The sequence below is a fragment of the Acinonyx jubatus genome, chromosome A3 (genome assembly GCF_027475565.1).
Source record: "Acinonyx jubatus isolate Ajub_Pintada_27869175 chromosome A3, VMU_Ajub_asm_v1.0, whole genome shotgun sequence".
NCBI classification, from domain to species: domain Eukaryota; kingdom Metazoa; phylum Chordata; class Mammalia; order Carnivora; family Felidae; genus Acinonyx; species Acinonyx jubatus.
Window position 1 is genome coordinate 131,393,803 of NC_069388.1, and position 21,524 is coordinate 131,415,326.

General features: G+C 48.2%; 1 protein-coding gene and 1 long non-coding RNA gene across 7 annotated transcripts in view; one reads left to right on the top strand and one right to left on the bottom strand.

Annotated features, from left to right (window-relative positions):
* The window catches only part of ASAP2 (ArfGAP with SH3 domain, ankyrin repeat and PH domain 2), a 172,886-nt gene extending 152,755 nt beyond the window's left edge, over positions 1–20,131 (bottom strand). For 3 of the 6 annotated variants that reach the window (XM_027077842.2, XM_027077839.2, XM_027077838.2), the window contains exon 1: positions 19,660–20,130. In XM_027077842.2, coding sequence (XP_026933643.2) covers positions 19,660–19,785 — 126 coding nt within the window. In that variant the 5' untranslated portion in view covers positions 19,786–20,130. Of the gene's footprint in view, positions 1–19,659 lie in introns of all 6 variants that reach the window. The other 3 variants (XM_027077843.2, XM_027077841.2, XM_053201260.1) reach the window with 3 other exon arrangements.
* On the top strand, positions 15,505–16,032 carry LOC113604920 (uncharacterized). Its single transcript, XR_003426953.2, has 2 exons — positions 15,505–15,741; positions 15,911–16,032. It is a non-coding gene; the product is annotated as an uncharacterized LOC113604920 (long non-coding RNA).
* Positions 20,132–21,524: the final 1,393 nt, after the last annotated feature.

The following is a 21,524-nucleotide window of genomic DNA, read 5'->3' on the forward strand; positions in this document are numbered from 1 at the left end:
CTGAACAGAGAGGTTTCTGAGCATACAGAATCTGTGCGTATGCACATGTACTCAGTGCTACACCCGCACATTTCTTTTTAACTCAATAAAAATGATTACTGAGCAGCTCTCAGATACTCAGATGGTTCTAGATAACAGAAAGATCATTCATTGGGCAAGAGCTGTAAATCCCTGTTCAAATCTCACGACTACTGCTTACTAAATATCTTATTTTACAAAGCCATTAAGCCTCTGGGAGTCTGTTTCCTCGGCTGCAAAGTGGGCATAAGCCTTGTCAAAACACAAACCGTGTTTTGAAACAAATCAAATATAAATGAAATAAGAGACTTTTTTTTAACGTTTATTTATTGGGGGGGGGGGGGGAGGGGCAGAGAGAGAGGGAGACACAGAATCCAAAGCAGGCTCCAGGCTCTGAGCTGTCAGCACAGAGCCTGATGCGGGGCTCAAACTCATGAGCCATGAGATCATGACCTGAGCCGAAGTCAGATGCTTAACTGACTGAGCCACCCAGGCGCCCCAAGAGCCCTTTTTTTTTTTTTTTTTTTTTAAAAAAAAGCTCCTGCTCTCAGGAGTCCACAGTTTGGTTTCAGGAAATAAGACCACAAACACAGGAAACAGGTCCACAGTGCAAACGGTGTGCTTGATTCACAGGAGGTTAATCATCGTCAGGGAGGGCCTCAGCGCCGGGCACTGTGGGACACAGGGCACATGACACCAAAACTAAAACCCTCCCTTCGGTGAGCACGGGCCCTGATAATGAAGGGGTAAAGGGGGCAGCAGAGGTGAGGTGCCCCAATGGAGGTTACCATGATCAATGAAACTCCTTTTTTTTTTTTTTCAAATGTTTATTTTTGGCGGGAGGAGGGGCAGAGAGAAGGAGACAGAGGATCTGAAGCAGGGCTTGAACTCATGAACCACGAGGTCATGACCTAAGGTGAACACGGATGCTTAACCAACTGAGCCACCCAGGCACTCCGTAAATGGAAACTTCTTAAGCACAACAGAGCTGGAGGAAGGCTTGGACGGTAGATGGGTAGGATTATAGAGCCATGCAGGGGAGGAAATCCTCTGCCATCGGACAGTGCCCCAGGCACAGGACTCCCTTTCCAGCATCCTGCCTTGGTTTGCACACCAAACTCCCCTCCCTAACCCCTCTGGGCTGGGCTCTGCTGACAATCACCCTGTCCCTCCCCCCACACCTCCACCAGGCCAGGCAGGAGAAGTGACTGGCTCCTAGACCAAAGCGTTCAGCCTGCAATCTCTGTCCAGACCCCAGTCACCTCTCCACCCTGGGGTGAGAGCCAGCGAGGCGGCATCCGGACAGAGTGCACATACGAGGTGATGTCAGGCAAGGGAAGAGCCCATTTTAAGATCACGGACATTTTGATGGGTGAGCCACAGACTTCTTTGATTTTCTTCCAGGCTGCCTGTGACCTATTCCTTGAGTCCTCTCTCCCACTCAGACACCCCCCTGGGACTAACAGCCCAGTGTGAAGACAGAGAAGTGGTCCAGGATGATCCAGGGAGGACCCGGCAGAGGCCAGAGTTCGGAACATCTTTAGTACAGCTCGCTCCACCCTTCTCCCCTTTACAGGCAGTAGAACGGCTTTTCAAAATTACAGAATTCCCAAGCTGGAAGATGTCTTGGAAGTCATTAATGGACATTCGCAGATGAAGAAATGAGGCAAAAGGTATTTGGAGGGAAAAAAGTTCAGGAGGGGCAGCAGGCAGATGTGTGAGTTCCGCGTGGCCTGAGGGAGGTGATCCCACTCCCTCCATATGCATGCTGGCGATTACTAAGCATATATGAATGTAGGAATATAATGTGCCCGAGATAAAATAAGTATCGAATGAATACATTCATGGTTGAATAAATTCACGAAGAAAGTCATCGTTGATCTTTTAAGTGGTCAGCTCTTTAAAGGCAGAGACAAGACTGTACTTCTAGTATTTTTGGTATAATGTTCACTTCTCATATACAGCCTCATGCTCTACATATACGGCCTGCTGACAAGATCAAACCCTCAACCTGAGTCCCTATTACGTGCAAGGCACTGAGGGTGAGGTGTGCTCTCAAGTAAGCGCACCCAGAACAAACCCCATCTTCAAGGAGCTCACGGGCTGCCACCTCTTCCCCAAACTCTCATCTTCCCCCTGGCACAATCCCTCTTTCTCCCCTCTAGCTCGTGAGCACGTTCAAGGCATGAGCTCTGTAGAGCCCAGGGCCTGGTGACCTATGTTTTTAATTAGGGAAAGATGAAGGCCCAGACCACCAACCACAAACCAACCCACTCTTGGAGATGGCCAAAGCCAGAAGACAGGTCTGACAGAGGGGTAGCCGCCGTTTTACTCCTTAGCAGTTCGTCCTTCCTTTGTATTCCCACTGCCCTATTTCAGGCCCCAGTGACCGCTTCCTTGGGCAGTGGCCAATGCTTCCCTATTGGGTCCCCTCCCTTAGATGTTTCTCACCTCCACCCCCATGCCAGATCAGTCTTCCTTAAGTCCAGCTCTGTTCACTTCACTCCCCTACTCAAAAGCCGTGGATTATTTCCCTACAACTTGGGTAGAAAAGGCCACTGCCCCGGATAGCAAGTACCTGGTCATTGCAGCAAGCAGAGATGTTTAAAACAGGGGCCCATGTGATCTGTGGACCACTAGACTAAGCAACTTTAAGGCTCATTACGCCCAATATTCTGTCCAGGTTGGGACAGGCTCTATACTCATACTCAATGCTCTCACCCAGGAGTGGGGAAACTTTCTCTATAAGAGCCAGATGGTAAATATTTTAGAACTTACAGGGCACATACACAGTCTCTGTTGCATATTCTTTAGAGTTTTGGGTTTTTGACAACTCATTTCAAACTATAAACAGGAATTTTAGCTTACTTCTTTTTTTTTTTTTTTTTTTTTTTTTGCATACAAACACAAGCTGCGGGCTGTAGTCTGCCTGCCTTGACAAAACAGGGGCAACTCTGAGTGCCCCGAACCCAAGTTGCATCGTTCTCACTTCCACAACACCTGGAACCACAGGCCGCTCCTTTGTCCTCCTCTGATGAGATTCTTGCTCTAGAAGCATGAACACATTGAGGAGGGAAGCAAGGGACCCCCCAGTATCCAGGGAGCACCTCCAGCTGTGTGGCCCACCCTTCGCAGCTGCACGTGACACATCCCAGGTCTGTCCCAGGGGTGGACCAATGGACGGACAGATGGACTGATCGACAATGGATCAATGGATAGATGGACAGTCGGATGGATGAATGGACAGATGCATAAAAGGGGACCAATCCAAGAGAGTCAGAGAGTAACCACTTTAAGAATTTGGAGAAGAAAGGGGGTCGGATGGACTGGGGATATGAGGAAAGGGTTTACAGAAAAAAATGACATGGTTACTATATTTTTCAACAGAGAAATTAGATATTAATAGCGATGCTTTATGGAGCAGAGACCTTGATCACTCTTAGAAAGACTTTCCTGTTTCAAAGGATGATATGCCGATCTTGATTTTGCAAAGAAAAAGAAATTTATTTCCAAACACATAGCAAACCTTCTGAGGGAAAGCTATAAAATCACATCCAAGGAATCACCTGCAACTTCACGTTCGACAGACACTCCCTGAGAACCAAGTACTGGGCTCTGCGCTGGTTGCTAAGGATTCACAGAGAAATAACACTTAATCCTTATCCCAGGCACACTCAGTCCGGTATGGAGGCCCAACGTGAAAACTAGTAACAGCAAGCAGGACACGCTTCGGATTTGGAAGCTCCCTCACCTCGAAAAGGAAGTGCCAAAACACCCTGAGGTCAGACGGGAAACCACACGGCTAATTCTCCCCCTTCTCACACTCCTAGCAGCGGACTCCTAAGGGCCAAGGGCTGTCCTCACAGGAGGCTGCGTGTCCCAGAAACAGATTTCTGCATCAGTCTGCCATGGCCCAAACCCCATCCCGAAAGCTATATACCAAATGCCTCCTTTGGGCCAACACCAATGGGAGGAGTTGTTCCACATAAGTTCATATTCTCAGTAAACTAAAGCTCATCCAAATTACACCAAGAAGCTCCACGCAAATGCTCTTCGGGGGATGGCCTGCTTCCCTGCCCACCACAGCAGAGGACACAGATTTGGACTCTGCTGTGGCATCGTGAGACCCTCGGGGGTTCCTGGAGCAGGGGTGGGCCCACTCTTGTGCACAAGTGTAATTTAATTCTCTCTTTTTTTTAATTCTCTCTTTTTTTTCTCCCTTCTGCTGGGCTCAGCTGTTGAGCACTGGTTTCTGCTACTTCCATTTTACTATATGGTCTTTTCTAGAACCTTGTGGGTGACATGGCGCTGACCTGCAGAGAAACACAACAGGCTTCACAATAGCTACTTTACTCTTCTTACCCGGGGGTCTCTGGTTTACTTCCAGGTTCGAACACGTGCCCTACAGACACCACCTTTAATTATTCAACCTAATGGCCCATGTTCCTTTGGAAAAAACAGTAACAAATTTCTGAAACACTCATTTGCAGACACTACTACACCCTAATACAAACCAAAATCTAACAAAGCGTCAGAACCCTGCAGCAGGTCAGCTGGTGTTAGGGGCAGAAGTAAAGCCCTGAATGTGACATCTCGGGCCTCACTGTCTTCGGGCACAGATGCCTGGTGGATGCAAGGTGGTCCGTAAGTGAAAACAGCAAATAAAACCGAAGCCCTTAGGAGATTTCATATTAGCTCTGACTAAAGCAATCTCGTCGTAAGATCAGTCAAGCCTCCTTTACTTTGCTCTGACCACAAAGAAGAAAACTGTGCACCTCAAAACTTAAGGTCCTCCCACACTGCCACGGAAGAGAGTAAATCTTTTTCAAAAAGATAGAATGATAAACGAGTTCTGGAAAATGGAGGGAAGGCAGTATGGCAGGAAAGAAGGCCAACTTTAAATGTCATCACCAGGCAGCAGCTTACCAGAGTGCCTTGGGAGATGGAGGGAGGCAGGCCTCCGCCGGAAATCCCAAATTAAAGCTTCCCTCCTGAGTCCCCTCTGGCTGCAATATCCTCTTATAAAAAGAAAACACAGGGCTGAGAGGGTCTGGAAATACAAGGAAGGAGTGAAGGGGGAAAGCAGGGGAGAAAGAGGGGGACGATGAGAATTTTACGCTTTGGACACCACCTCGATCGCGGCATAAGTAACATGGCCCCCCAGGAAAAGACACAGGCAGGAGTGTGGAGGAGGAAAGAGAAGGAAGAAGGTGAAGAGCCATTTTGCCTCCCTCACGATTTTTACCGTGGGCCCTTCCTGCTGGCAAACGACCCAGCGGCACCTCTTGCAAATCAAAAGCCTGCGACCTGGCAAGCCACAACCAAGACAGACAAAAGCTACAGGTTCTGACAGCCCAGCAGCCCCAGCAGTAAACACATCTCATTCCTATTTGCCACAAAAGAGGTTTACGAGGTGAGAAGAAAACAGGGGAGTCTCAACAATGACCTTTTGTCAAGAAGTGAGTAGTCGCCAGGTGAACGTGTGCAGAAAGGAGCAACCAGAAAGCCACATTAGCCAGCAAAACCAATGGGCTGTTCAGCATTTGCTGTTGTACAGACAGACAAGGCCTGGCTCCCGGGCTGTAAACCTCCAGGTGACGACTAAACATCCAGGCTGAATGAGGCAAATATCTGAAACCCACTTATCAATGCAAGTGACATTTCTACTAACTTACTTTGCAACCAGAGAACAAGCAGGCGACTCTTCCAATTTCCTTAGTATATTCAGAGCCCAGATGAGAAGGAACAAAACAAATTAAATGTAAGAAATTTGGGCTGTACACACGAATGGATTTCTTAAACGAAAGTCAGTCATCCCATAAAGTAATCGAGCCCCTATTCTGTGCAACTGAGTGGATATTTAAAGACGATTAAGAACTGATTCCACAACTAGGCAATACAAAGAAATGAAAGACATCCAGATTGTTAAGGAAGAAATAAAACTATCTCCATTTGCAAATGACATTATCTTGTATATAGAAAATCCTAAGAAGTGCATGTAGACACATGCAACTATTAGAGCTAATAAACAAGTTCATCAAGATTGCGGGATATATCAATATACAAAAATTAATTCTAATTCTATACACTAGTAATTAATAATCCAGAAATGAAATTAAGAAACCAATTCCATTTATCGGGGCACCTGGGTGGCTCAGCCGGTTGAGTGTCTGACTTTGGCTCAGGTCATGATCTCATGGCTCATGAGTTCAAGCCCCACATTGGGCTCTCTGCTGTCAGCACAGAGCCCACTTTGGACCTTCTGTCTCTCTCCCTCTCTCTCTCTCTCTCTCTGCCCTTCCCCAGCTCGCACTCTCTCTCAAAAGTAAACAAACATTAAAAAAAGAAAACAGTTCCATTTATAATAATAGCATAAAAAGGAATACAACATTCAGGAATAAACCTAACAAAGGAAGAGCAAGACCTATACACTGAAAACTACAAAACATCATTAGAAGAAGTTAAAGCTTAAAAAAATGAAAAACATCCCAAGGTAACAGATTAGAAGATGCTAAGTTAGATCGTTAAGAGGTCTATACTTCCAAAATTGATCTGCAGATTGAATGCAACACCCAACAAAATCCCAGCTGGCTTTTTGGCACAAATTGACAAGTTGATCTTAAAATTCACATGACAGTGCAAGGGACATGAATAGCCAAAACAATTTTGGAAAAGAAGAACAAAGTTGGAGGACTCAAACTTGCTGATTTCAAAAATTACTATCAGCCTACAGTAATCAAGACTGTGTGGTACTAACATAAGGACAGACAGAAAGATCAATGGAACAGAACTGAGGGTCCACAAATAAACACATACATCAAAGAACAAGTGATTTTTAAAAAGGGTGCCAAAAGAATTCAATGGAGAAAGAACTTTTTTCAACAAATGGTGATGCAGAGCACCTGGGTGGCTCAGTTGGTTAAGCATCCGACTTCGACTCAGGTCATGATCTCAGGGCCTGTGGGTTCGAGCCCTGCGTCCGGCTCTGTGCTCACAGCTTAGAACCTGGAGCCTGCTTCGGATTCTCTGTCTCTCTGTCCCTCCCCCACTCACGCTCTGTCTCTCTCTCTCAAAAATAAATAAACATTAAAAAAAGTTCTTTTTAATAGTGCTGGGAAAACTGGATATTCACATGCCAAAGAATGAAGTTGGACTGCCACCTCACATCATATACAAAAACTAACTCAAAATGAATCAAGGACTTCAATGTAAGTCCTAAAACTAGAATTCTCCAAAGAAAATATAGGTATAAATCTTTGTGACCTTATTTTAGGCAACAACTTCTTAGATATGCACAAGCAACCAAAGGAAAAACAGATATTCTGGACTTCATCAAAATTAAAACCTTCTGTGCTGACAATCCACAATATGTGAGATAATACTTGCAAATCATATATTTGCTAAGAGTCTAGTTTCTAGAATATATCAAGTACTCTTACAATTCAACAATAATGACAAAAAACCCATTTTAAAAAAGGGCAAAGGGTCTGAAGAGGTATTTTCTCTAAAGAAAATACACAAATGGCCATAGGCACAGGAGACCATGCTCGGCACCATAAATTATCCATCAGGAAAGTCCGTGTGATATTAGGTGACAGCCACTAGGATGGTTATTAAAAAAAAAAAAAAAAAAAACAGACAATAACAAGTGTTGACAGGGAGAAATTGGAATCCTATACACTGCTGGTGGGGATGTAAGTAGTGCAGCCCCTTTGAACAGTCTAACAGTTCCTCAAAAAGTTCAACAGGGGTGCCTGGGTGGCTCAGTCGGTTAAGCATCCAACTTTAGCTCAGGTCATGATCTCCCAGTCTGTGGTTTCGAGCCCCATGTCAGGCTTTGTGCTGACAACTCAGAGCCTGGAGCTTGATTCAGATTCTGTGGCTCCCTCTCTCTCTGCCCCTCCCCCACTCATGCTGTCTCTCTCTCCTCTCTCCATCTCTCAAAAATGAATGGACATTTAAAAAAATTTTTTTGAGTTCAACATAGGGTTGGTTGCCATATGACCCAGAAATTCCACACCCAGGTATATACCCAAGAGAAAACATTTGTCGACTCAAGAACTTGTATAAGAATATTCACAGCAGCATTATTTATAATAGCCAAAAAGTGGACACAACCCAAATGTTCATCAAGTGATGAGTGGATAAAGATGTCAAAAATCTGCACGATGGAATAATACTCAGCCAGAAAAAGGAATGAAGTATAAGCTCACAGTACAGGTAAGATGAACCTCAAAGACATTATGCCACGTGAAAGAAACCAGACACAAGAGGCCACATACTGGATCAGTTCCGTTATATGAAATGTCAAGAACAGGCAAATCCAGAGACAGAAAAGAAATTAGTGGTTGTCAGGGGCTAACAGAAGGGGTGACAGTGACTGCTAACGGGTATGGTTTCTTTTCGGTGTGATGAAATGTTCTGGAATTGGACAGTAGGGATGGCCACACACGACTGTGTGAATAAACTAAAAAAAAAAAAATCAATGAATTAGTGTAAAAGGGTGAACTTTATGGTAGGTGAATTGTATCTCAATTTTAAAATAAAAAGCAACAAAAAATAAGCGCCCCAGGAAGCCACAGAAAGGTCTTTTTAAAAAAAAAAACTCAGCTTGAAAATATAATTCAGAACCTACACTTTCCTTTCAGGACTACAAACTAGCCATTTCTTGCTGATTTTTATTCCCATCATTTATTCTGGAGTCTTTTCCAACTCAAAATATGTGATACAAAGATCGATAGGATTTTCAAGCTGGAGAGGGTAGTCAAAGATTGACTAATCCAAACCCCTCATTTTATTTATTTTCTTAAGAAGGTGAACCGGTTTCTTTATTTTGAGAGAGAAAGAGCACGCAAGCAAGGGAGGGGCAGAGAGAGAATCCTAAGCAGGCTCCATGCTGCCAGCTCAGAGCCCGACACCGGGCTTGATTCCACGAACTATGAGATCATGACCTGAGCCAAAATCAAGAGTTGGACACTTACCTGACTGAGCCACTCAGGCGCCCCACCAAACCGCTCATTTTAGAGACCAGACATTCTGGGCAGTGACCTGCCCGAGGCCATATGCAAGGTGGAGACCAAAGTAGAACTGGAATCCCCTCTCCTCATGGCAGGCTCTTTCCACACCACCATATTAACACAACCAAATCCACAGGGCTTCATCATAAAGCACAGCTTCCAATGAGGAGAATACTGGCTCTCCCAAAACCTAGGGGAAAGCTATGAGCTATGAGCAGGAGTTACTACAAGTTCAACAGTCCAAAGTATTCAATGATCACAAAACCCTGCGATCCTATCATTAACACAACCTGCTCTTCACCAGCGAAGCAAAGCACAACAGAGACAGAACCCAGAGACCAAGACATCGCAGCAGAGACCACTCAGGCTGCCCCCAGGCGAGCAAGGGGCCAAAAAACCCTGCCCCGCATGTCCCAAACTTGAACTAGAACTGCACCCAGTGACACTCCAGCTCAAGTACAACCACCCTGTTGACTCCAGTGATCTTCTGGGCAAGGGAATCTCTCAAGGGGGGAATGGAAGAGGTGAAGCTTATTTTCACCTCTAACCTCTTGAAAAGTATGAGTACAAACAGCTCAGAGGCAGAGAGCAGAGGAGAGGATCAGAAAAAGTACAGTGGCAAGAGGCAGGCGAGTCGAGCTGCAGACATCCGTAGACGCAGAATGGTTAAGGGCTGGAGAAGCCCCTGCCTGCACCCCAGCTCATCCAGCTCTCCATTTCCCAAAGAGGCCACAGAGGCTGGGCCAGAAATCCCCAGCACAAGGTCCACCAGCTGGCTAGCAACAGGTCAGGGCCGTCGGAGGAACAAACACGGCACAAGGACTTGACGTTCCCCCTTCCCTGCAGAATCTCCCCCAAAGTCCCCTAGCTGGCAACAGGGAGCGGACTCCTCAGCCTGAGTCTGCCTGCACACACCATATCTGTGATTCACCCTTCAGTGGCCTCTCAAAACACAGATTTGCTGACAAAGAGAGAAATCTGTATGCATCTGAGCCCTGCCTGCGTGGCTGTGGGGTCCTTTACACACAGCTGTGACAGTATTATCAGTCCCTTGGCTCTGAGGAAGCCAGATCTCTCCTTTTAACTCACTTCGAGGTAGTTAAGGGTCACTTAATAAACACCCCTGATGCTAAGTACCTCCCCAGGGGTTAGTGTCTGATGACCCTGTCCGGGCAATCACACATTCCCGAGGTCAGCGACAATGCGGACTGGCCTACAGAAGATCTGTAATTACCGACCTGCACTAAAGAGACCCACAGAGACACCTAAAGAGGAACAGAGATGCCAGCAGGAGACATCAGGTGGTGCATCCGAGGACCAAGAGGAGGAAGAGCCCAAAGGACACCAGTGCTAACAGTGTGGCTGGGAGTACTGGTTCCATCAACTGCTAGTGTGGGATTGGGGAACCGCAGGCATGTAACTTGTCTGCGTCTGGACTTCCTCAACCGTTAAGACAGAGGTAATAGGACCTACCTCACAGGATCTTTGAAAGGATTCAATAATCAATTTAATACACAGCACAGTCCTTAAAACAAAATTAAGGCCGAAAGCAATGTCAGCCATGGTTGCAGTTGGCGTTAAAAAAAAAAAAAAAAAAAAAAGTCATAATAAAAATGTGATTTCTTCTGGGAAACTAGAGAAAGAGGGCCCCAAATCCTGATCACCTTGCTAGAATCCTAAAATACAGAGGAATTCATCATCAGAGAGAGTTTGTCTGCATCAGCCACTCGATTTTATTGACAGCATCTATGTATAAAATCATATTGACAAAGCCATCTTCAAGATCGAGTGGAAAGATGACATCATTACTAATACCATTAGTAGGGCAGGCCTCCTGCCAGGCTGTGAGCACTGCCCTGGGCCACTCATCCCTGCAGGGCTGGGCATGTCGGCAGAGCCGTGAAGCGAGTAAAGAGAAATCATTTCTACAGCAACAAGGACAGTGAGGGAGCGGAAGAGCAAGGATTTCCCCAAAGCATGCACTCAAGAAACGCAATAGATGCCAGTCACTAACGCTGACAGCGAGAGGGGTCCCGGTCGTCACAGAGGCATCAACACAGGAAGGCTTTTCTGGCCCAAGTTACACAGAGGCAGCCGGCTGCTAAAGGAGCAGACCCTCGTGTCAAAATGCTAGAGTTGGAATCCTGCCTCCAGTACTTCCCAGCTCTGTGATCTTGGTAAAGCGGCTTAGGTTCTCGGAACCGTGCAGCGTTTTTGTAACAATTAAAACAAGGTAATAGTATATGCAAAGAACTTAAAGCATGTCTGGCACACAGTAAGCACCCAATAAATGCTAGAAAGACAAGAGAGGAGAAAAAACAACAACGGTGACTGACAGTCACGCTTCGGCCATGCTGTGGATGTCCCAAACACACTCACGCAACAACAGCACCAAAAACAACCCAAGGCCTGCAAAGTTTCCCTTAAAACTCTGGACAGGAAGATACCTGAACACGTACTCTGGCTTCACAAACAAGCTTGCCCTACAGAGTGAAAGGATAGGGTAGAACATGCTAGCAACACAGGGGAAGTAAAAACTGGGCAACTGGCTTGTGGAGAGGCAGCCCAGCTCATGGTCCTAAGAACAGGACTCAGAGATGCATCCACAGTTTTGCTCAACTCCAAGGCACGCGAAAATGCAATCCATGCGACCATAGGAGAAAGTGCCGAGCCCGGACTCTGAAACAGTGAGGAGCATACCGTGGCTGCCAAACCACAACCGCTTCCCCTAAACACCTTCACTACTCGATAATTTTAACACCGGCTTAGGAGACGACACTCCTCAGCGAGACTCTAACAACCAACTCATGACAATGACAGGGTAATAACCGTGAAGCTTGTTTAAAGAGCATTGTTACAGAGTCAATCACGCACTCCAAAAACAATTAACTGAAAAGATCTTATCATCAAGCCTAGGAGTCTCTGTCTGAATGCAAGGGGTCCATAAATTTGGATTGGAAAAAAGAAGTGCATCTGTATTTCATTATCCCGAGTGAAATGCAGCATTTTTCCTCAGTAATGAATATAAGCAACACGCCGCACTAATATCAGCCACACCTGTGACTCTAATAAGAGCTCTATTAATACAACTTTAGAGTTTGAAATGTCTCACGATATTGCCTGTACTCATCAGGACTTCTAAAGTGGCTTATGGGGAAGGAGCCCTGACCTGGCAGTGATAGCATATGGGTAGGTGCCCAGCATATATTTATGAACCCATAAACTCAGCAAAACCTAATACAAATAAAACTACAGCCCAAGTATTCCAGACCCGTTTATTCCACAACGTGACTCACATGATGAAATGATGATGGTACAAAAGCACCTGGAAGGGCCCTTGGCAACTGCTTTAAGAGCACACAACACAGAAAAGTTGAAGCCAGGGAGGCATGTTTTTACTGCTGGACAGTGACCAGGTGAACTCCCCTGCTCTCTGTAGCAGGGAAAGAGGGGTGTTTGGGGAGCTGGATCAGAGGCAGGATCTCGGGCATCTGACACAGTCAATGAAGTGTCCCCTGCTGTCCTCTGCAGCGGAGGGAAGTGAACATACCCCTCCAGCCCAGGTCTACACAGCTAGGCTTTGAGTCTACCCATCCCTGTCTGCCATGAAACAAAATAAATATTCAGGATTGTTGTTTTTTTTTTTTTAACATTTATTCATTTTTGAAAGACAGAGAGAGACAGAGCGCAAATGGGGGAGGACTAGAGAGAGGGAGACACGGAATCCAAAGCAGGCTCCAGGCTCCAAGCGTTCAGCACAGAGCCTGACGCAGGGCTCGAACCCACGACCGTGAGACCATGACCTGAGCCGAAGTTGGCCGCCCAATCAACTGAGCCACCCAGGCACCCTCCGGATTGGTTTTAACAGAAGTTCTCCAACCAGTGAAGCTGAGTGGCACACAGCTGGCCTCAATGCTGACACTAAGCAGCAGCAGCAGACGCTTCACTCTAGAGACGCAGGGAGGTCTATTCTCCAGGCGGCCTGGGTGAACTGGGCTTGACTTCGGTCTTGTGGGGCAGGAACTCTGTCCTGCTCACTTCCCCGGCATACCAACACTCCATGCACCACAGATCTCTCCACCAGACGTCTCCTCTCCCCCACCGCCACCACCCAGGCCAAGACCCTCTTGCCTGGATGCCTGCACCAGACCCCTTGCCACACCAGTCTCCTGCTTTTGTCTCCTGCCTTGCCGGTCTATTCTCTGTAGAACAATCACCGTGACACTTGTAAAATGTAAATGGGACCATGTTATTCCCTGCTCAAACCCCCTGATAGCTTCCCATCACATCAGAACAAGGTCCGATCCCCTCCCAAGACCATCAAGGCCTGTGTGACCTGTCCCTGCCCGCCCTCACCCTTCTCTCCTCACCCACCTCCTTCTTCCTGTCCTTAAATGCCCTAGTCCGGTCACGTCTTCTGGCCTTTTCACGTGCCGTGCTTCCATTCGGCTCTTCCCGGGCTGGATTCCTCACTGCACTCCGGACACTGCTCTAACGTCACGTCTTCAGAGGCCTTTCTTGATTTGCCTCCCAACCTCCAAAGTCACTTGCTACTCCCAAATTCTACAGAACTTTTCTTATCACTTATCATTACTTGACATTACATTACATAATTATCTGTTTACTGCAATAATTACCAACTCCATTTGTGGAGAAGCTTTCAAATGCCAATGAGCTGCAGGCCTCACCCAAACCAGTAAGTCAGAGAGTTTCAGGGAATAGGCCAGGCACCTCTAGGCCACAAAATCCCCCCTAAGTGATTCTAACTGCAGCAAGGATTCATACTCTTACATCAGTGCTTCTCAAACTTTAATATGCAGACAATGCACCTGGGGATGTTATTAAAATATAGACTCGGGGGCACCTGGGTGGCTCAGTCAGTTAAGCATCTGACCTTGGCTCAGGTCATGATCTCACGGTTCCTGGGTTCTGATTCTCTGTCCCCCTCTCACTCTGCCCCTCCCCTGCTTGTGCTCTCTCTCTCTCAAAGATAAACATTAAAAATTTTCTTTAAGTTTATTCATTTTGAGAGAGACAGAAAGAGAGAGCAAGTGGGGGAGGGGCAGAGAGAGAGAGAGAGAGAGAGAGAGAGAGAGAGAGAGAGAATCCCAAGCAGGCTCCACACTGTCATCACAGAGCCTGATTCAGGGCTCAAACTCACGAAACATGAGACCATGACCTGAGCCAAAGTTGGACACTTAACCAACTGAGCCACCCAGGCACCCCAAAAATAAATATTTAAAAAACAAAAATATAAAATAAAATGTAGACTCAATTTCACTAGGTCTAAGGTGGAATCTGAGATTCTACATTTCTGACAAGCTCCCAGATGATGCTAATGCTGGTCAGTGGACCTTGCTTTGAGCTGCAAGGGTCTAAAACATCACTGTCCAACAAAACTTTCTGCAAGGATGAAAATGTTCTAAATCTACACTGTTCAATACACACGTGACTACTGAGCACCTGAATCTCAGCTAGTACAGTGGAGAAACTGAATTTTTAATCTTAGCCTACCATATTAATACAGATCTAGAATGCATATGCTCCATGAAGGCACCAATTCCTAGAAATGTGGAGCATAAGAAAAGAATTAAGGATCCCTGCAAACTCTTGGCCTGCGCAGCCTCTGTGGATGGGACACTGTGAAAACTCTATCAGCTGCCTAGATGGCACCAGCTCAGGAGTGGATCAGTACTTACCTAGGGCAGGAAGGCAGCCACAGAAGGCCATTCTGAGACACTTTAGTGACTAAAGCATGCGGTAACCCACAGATGACCACCTTGACCTCATGACTCAACCGCACTCCTAACCATAACCCCAGGCACACTTGACCAATGCCATCCCTGGGCATCCATGATCCTGGACAATCTTAAAGCCCCAGCTCTCACAGTGACTTGGTTTATTGCACTGATTTGTTATAGGATGTCTGCCTCTCCCACTAAGCTGTAGGTTCTTTCAAAGAGGGAACTTACTTCACTTGGTATTCTATTCCCATCACCTAGCACACAGCAGGACCCAATAAATACTGCATGAATGTCAGAGCCTGGACCCTACTGGGAGAATCATTAGTATTTTTACTGTTAATCACAAGAAACAGGGGAAACAATTGGGAGGAGGAGGGAGGATTACATAACAAGAGAAGATTGGTTCCTCCTTAAGTGACTCAAAAATTTCCAAACACGTTTGAAGTCCAGATTTCAGAACACAGCATAAATAAGGTGGCCCTGTTTGACCACAAAACCTCATTTCCAAAAACACAAACACACGGGCAAGAAAAGATTATGTCCTTCCAACAACAGATGCAAAATCTACTAGTCTGGGATCTGGAAGAGCCCTCTTCACAAAGGGCTGAGGTTCAGAATCACATTCTTGCCTAAAAAGCACATGGGCCAGGTTCCCACTAGAGCTGCTGGGAGGGGCATCTGGCCCCAAGGACAGCAAGGCCCCTGGGAATCTGTGCAGCCCACAGGCTCATTTTACCCCTGCAGTTAGAACCCTGTGCTTGTGACAGCAATGAGATTTCCAAGGTAACCAAGGACAACAGAGTAGAGAATTATGGCCCCGGAAGGAAGCAGATTAAATTGTAATACTTACGAGTCAACATCAAATTTATTTTTAAAACCACGTATCTAACAAAAGCCAAATAGGCAAGGCAGCATGGATGGTGTTTTACAGGAGGACTGAACTATCAACATGAATATTCCAAGTACGTATACAACTTTTTCTTATTCTGAGAATATTTCAAAGCGCCTAGAGACTCCAAGAAACGGAGACAGAAATAACCCCCCCCCCAAAAGGTGGGGGGCGGGGAGAAGCTCACTTCTCAGAGTTATGTCACAACTACTTATTTTTTTCCATTATTTCCAAAAACACAGATTCCATCCAGTTGCAGCAGCAGACTTTGCTAAAAATGTGCACAATAATTACTTCACCCAGAGAAAGTGATCACCAGGCGAGACAACACACTGGTTAAAAAAAAACAAAACAACAACAACAACAACAAAAAAAACAAAAAAACAAGCATGGGTTAACAAATACAGTTTTCATTCACTTAACTCATTCAACCATTCCTCCGTTTTCTCTACTCTTCCTACCCAGCCCCCAGGTAAACCCATGTTGGTGCCAGAGCCCTCAACAGGTTCTACGGATTAACTATGTTGTCAAGCAGTTAGCATTTACTAGACCCGGTGCCTGTCAGATACTGTGCTGTATCTTACCTCACTGAACCCTCCCCACCACCCTCTGAAGTAGAGAGGTATTGTTATCCAGAACTTAGTGCTGAGGAAAATAAGAAAACGCATCTCAGCCAAGTTCACAAAACTGGCAAGTGGTGGAGTCTGAACTTGAACCCATAACTATCCAACAAATGAGGAATTCAGAGAATTCAGCATCACTAAAAGGGACAGAAGACGGGGGCGCCTGGCTGGCTCAGTCGTAGAGCATGTGACTCTTGAGCTCAACTTCTGATCCCAAGGTTATAAGTTCGAGCCCCACGCTGGGTGTAGAGATTACTTAAAAATCATCTTAAAAAACAGCAACACTTCTGAAAACAGTGTGGAGCCAGCTCTTCAACTTACTAGGCTCTATAACCTTGAACAAATTACCTTCTCTGAGCCTCAGTTTCCTCATGTATAAAGCAGCAATAAGGAATAAATACAACAGATGTGATATTCATAGCGCAGGGTAGGGACCCAACAGCTACCAACAGCCCAGCTACAGATGTACATATCCAAAAAGTACATGTCAGTTGTAAAACACTTTTTATCAGACATAACCTATATTGGAAAAAATAGGTTCACAAAGGTTTATCAGTCTAAAATGAGTTTGCCAATCCCATGACTCATTTATTTAAACACAGGAACAGGGCTTGCAAATTTTAAATTTATTTTATGGTAAATGAGTAATTTATGTCACAAGAGCCACTCTCTGCCTCACTTCAGTATGAAAAGTTAATGCTTGCTGAAAACTGAAATATGTGGGCATCACTTGTTAATGCAACTATTTGGAACAAGTTTTGGAAATGGGAATGAACATTACACACCCCAGGAGAGAGCATTATTTAAAGGAATCTACAGTGATTCCTCAGAGAGTAAACACCTCTCAAATCTAGTTTTCTCACAAATCCAAACTCACGGGCCGCCTGGGTGGCTCAGTTGGTTAAAGCATCCGACTTTGGCTTGGGTCATGGTCTCTCGGTTCGTGAGATCAAGGTATGTGGAGCCTGCTTGGGATCCTCTCTCTTCACTCCTCCCTCTCTCAAAATAAACATTAAAAAAAAAAATCGAAACTCACATATTTCATATCATAGTATGAACAGTGGATTTGTCTAAAGTGAAAAGAGACCTGGGACGCCTGGGTGGCTCAGTCCACTGAGCATCTGACTCTTGATTTTGGCTCAGGTCATGATCTCACGAGTTCAAGCCCTGTATTGGGCTCTCCACTGACAGCACAGCCTACTTGGCATTCTCTCTGTCTCCCTCTCTTTCTGCCCCTCCCTCCCTCTCTCTCTCTCTCAAAATTAAATTTTTAAAAGTGAAGATAGACTTGTAATGATTTCAATTTTTTCATTTTTGAAAGTTTAACCAATCCGTGTGCTTGGATGGCAACAGGGAGCAAGCTTGCAATTTAATAAAATGACCAAATCCAGTCTCTTTCTAATCTGCTCAGTAACTGAGCTCTCGGGTAATCTCCTGCACAGCATACGAAAAAAAAAAAAAAAAGGCTTTGGAAATTACACACTGCAAACGAAAATTAATCAGAGGAAGGGTATGCCAATTTTAAGAGCAATTCCTATTTGCCTAACTCTCCAGCACCTGCCAGTGTTAATAATATTTAGCTGACAAACAGCAGTGGGGAAAAGAAACAGAACTTTATATATAATCAAGCCTTCTTTAAGGCATCGTGTACAAGGCTTCCTTCCCTAAAGAAACACTCAGCTACTTTTTTGGTTGCAATCATTCCATAGACATCATTAATGGTGTATTCTCAAAACAGGATGAAAATGTTCCCCTTGCTTTTCAACCAGTACTTCTGAAAAAACTTCTCTGGGTCATCTCCATCTGCCTCAGTTAAAGCCTTTTTTTTTTTTTTTTTTTTTTTTTTTAATTTGAAGCCAACATTTTTAAGCCTTGCTGACACAAGTAGATGAGGGATTACAGAACTCACTACAAAAGGTTTACATGCAGCTCTCCTCCACCAAAAAAACAGGAGAGAAGAAAGAAGGAGGGAGGTAGGAGGGGGCCCTGGCTATACTTAAAACATTCATAATGCTAAATCTATTACTTTTAACTGTTTATGTCTACACAAATATAAATCCCCATTAAGAGAAACATTCTGGGGTGTTTTTTTTTTCCCCAAGCAATTCCTAACCGCAGATGCTCTGCTCAAAGTGGGCAAAAAAAATTAATGGCATCGCCTAATTTAAAAAGCTCTGCCGTGACCTCCCCTCACTCACTCTAGCCCAATCATCTTCTTCTAAAATGCCTGCGATACCCCATTTTAAGGCTATAACTTGACATTCTGGCCAAGAGAAATTTAATCATCTATTCTATACTGGCACACGTGTGGCTTGTAAACCAGTTACCTATTAGGAGCCAAGCAGAGTGCTAAGCACGTCACACACCGCGTCTCTGACCCTCACAATGGTCCGGGAAAGGATGTATTTATTACTCCTGTTCGCTAGGTAAGGAAAACGAGAGCAGAGAGGCGAGGAGCTACCCTAAACCACACAGCAGCGGGGGCCCTGGACTCACAAACTCTGCCCTACAACGCATGCTGCTTTGACTGTCAACCTAAGCTTGTTCATTCCTGAGGGTTCTCTCCGCAGGATGTGGAGGGCTTACCAGTTAGCACTCGGCATGATGACTTTGCACCTTGAAAGCACTTGATTAAAATCAGGCCTTTTCCAGGCTGATGGGGAGGAGGGCAATCGGGCGGGGGGGGGGGGGGGTTCAAGACGGTGAGACACACGCAACTGGGGGACGGCTATCACACGTCTTCGGATCAGAAGCCCCGGCTCCGCACTCAGCTCCCCGCACTCGGTTGCCGGGCGCGGTGTGGAATGCGGTCAGGCCTTCCCCGCTAAGGTGTGCACACCTTCCCGGGACGGCCGGGGTCCTCCCACGGTCCTCCCACCCACCCGAGGGGCGGGCAAAGGGGGCCAGGGCTGCAGCGGGGCAGGCTGCGTGCAGGGCCTCTCCCAGAACAAGTGGGAGGTGGGCTCCGGGTGAAGGCGGGCGAGCCCACCACCCCGGCCGCGGCGGGCGCGGGGGGTCCCAGCTCACCGCCCACCCCGCCTTCCCGGCCAAAGTTGGCCGCGCTGCGGGAAACCGCCCGGCCCGGGGCCCCGAGAGGGAAACGAGGGCGGCGGGAGGAGGGGGGTCTTAAAAAGGCCCAAGGTAGCCATCAGCCATCTCCTCGGAGCCACCTACACGGAACAAAGGGCTTCTGTGTCGGGCAGGGGTGGCCCGGCCGCGTCCGATTTGGAGGAAAAGAAACTTTTCCCGGGCTGCGGGCGCGGGGGGCAGGGGCGGGGGAGGGCCGGGCGGCGGGCAGGGCGCGAGGCCACCTGAGGCCGGGGCCACCCGCCCCCGCCGCCCGGCGACGCCCGCCCGGCGCCGCTCACCTCCTCGATGGCCGCCACCGTGTTCCGGCACTGCGCGGTGCGCGTGGTGAAGCTCGAGGCCGTGGGCGCCTTGTAGTCCTCATGGGTCTCGGCCACGAATTCCGACACGGAGATCTGGTCCGGCATCGCCTCGGCGCGCGGGCGCGGGCGGCCGGCCGCGGGGGTGCCGCCGCCTCAGCCGCCGCGCGGGCTCCGACCGGCCGCTCGGACGCCGCCGCCGCGCCCGCAGCTCGCCCGGCCGGCGGACAAAGGGAAGCGCCGGGGCGCGGGCCGCCGCCGCAGGAGCCGCAGGAGCCGCCGCAGGGCGCGGGTCGGCCGCCCGCGGGGCCGGGCGGCGGGAGCAGGGGCCGCGCGCGCAGCCCCGCGCAGCTCGGGCCCGGCCGGTCCGCCAGCCGCGCCGAGGGCTCCGCCGCCTGCCCTCCCGAGCGAGCCCCGAGGCGGACGCGCAGAGCCGGCGGGAACTGCCGGCCACCCAGCCGCGGGCCCCGAGCGACTCCCGCGGAGAGGGGCGGGTCCGGGCCGGGGGCGGCGGCCGGCCGAGCGCGGGGCGGGGCGGCGCGGAGGGCCGGGCCGCCAATCCGCGCGCTCGCCGCCGCCGCCGCCGCCGCCGCCGGGAAGCCGAGCCTGCAGGAAGGAAGGCGGCGCGCGCCCCGGCCCGCCGAGCCGCTCGCCCGCCGCCGCGCGCCGCATTGTCTCGGCGTTCGAGCCCCGCGCCGCGCGCCGTGGTTCGAGGGCGCGCCCCCACCCCCACCCCGGGCCTCGCGGGCAGGCGGGGCCTCGTCTCACCCTTCCGGGCCCCGCCACAGTCTACCCTCCCCTACCCGGCGCTAGGAACCTTCCTTGGGGTCCCCCCCTAAACCGCGGGGAATGCCCGTCCAGGCGAGAGAGAAACTGTGAGGAGCTCGCCCCCCGCCCGCACTCGGCGCGACGAGTGTCTCCCGCGCCCAGCCGGGCATCACCCGCACACCCCCCACCCCCGCCCGCCGCCAGTTTGGGGTTCGGTAACGGTGACAAGAAATGACCATATGGTGATGCTCCCGTGCTCTATGTAAAGTCACCTAATCCTCTCGAGCTCACGAGGCACGTAAAGCGAGGGTTGTTTGCTTCATATAGAACACGCAGCCGCAGAGCACACGGTGAAGGCCCCGGGGGCGACCGGGGCTTCAAACTCGGGTCCCGCTGACTTCGAAGTCTGGGCGCTGCCGAGCTCACAGGCCCCTAGGAAATGTCCCCGTCGTGTTTCCAAAAGCTTGTACGAGCCTAGGTCATTCTGCGTTCGTTGGAAATAGTTTTAGAGTCCCAGACCAGATCCCACCCTGAGAAGATAACTGCATGCCCTCAAGTGAAATTCCTGCAGGAAGTGGAGGGAACCCAGGCAGTGGATGCGAACCTGGGGAAAGAGCCCCTCTTCCTGTGGTTTCAGAGGGGACACGCAAGGATGGCAGGCAACTCTCATGCATAACTGATTCAGCACGCAGTTTGAATTCGTACAGATTTTCATGTAACAGCTCTTAAGGAAACTTTAAGGGTTATTTTTAAAAATCCAGAAGCTCTGAAGACACTAGTCAGATGAAATCACACCCTGGAACTCTACGCCAGGCATGTGGCATGGTTTCTGTAGCTGCCAGCAATAAAAGCAAGAGAAACTTTACAAAAACCTGTTGTGCATCTGAAAAGGAGGAAGTGTGAGAGACATTGGAAATTCAATATGTCAGACAAAGCAGCCTCCTGACGCTGCAGGACAGTGGACCAGTCAAACAATCTTTTTTTAAGCTCCCATGTAAGAACTTGCTATATGAGATGGCAGCGTGGGTCAGACGTTATGTATGGCCTTTGGTATTTTAGCAGCATTGCATGTGAAATTT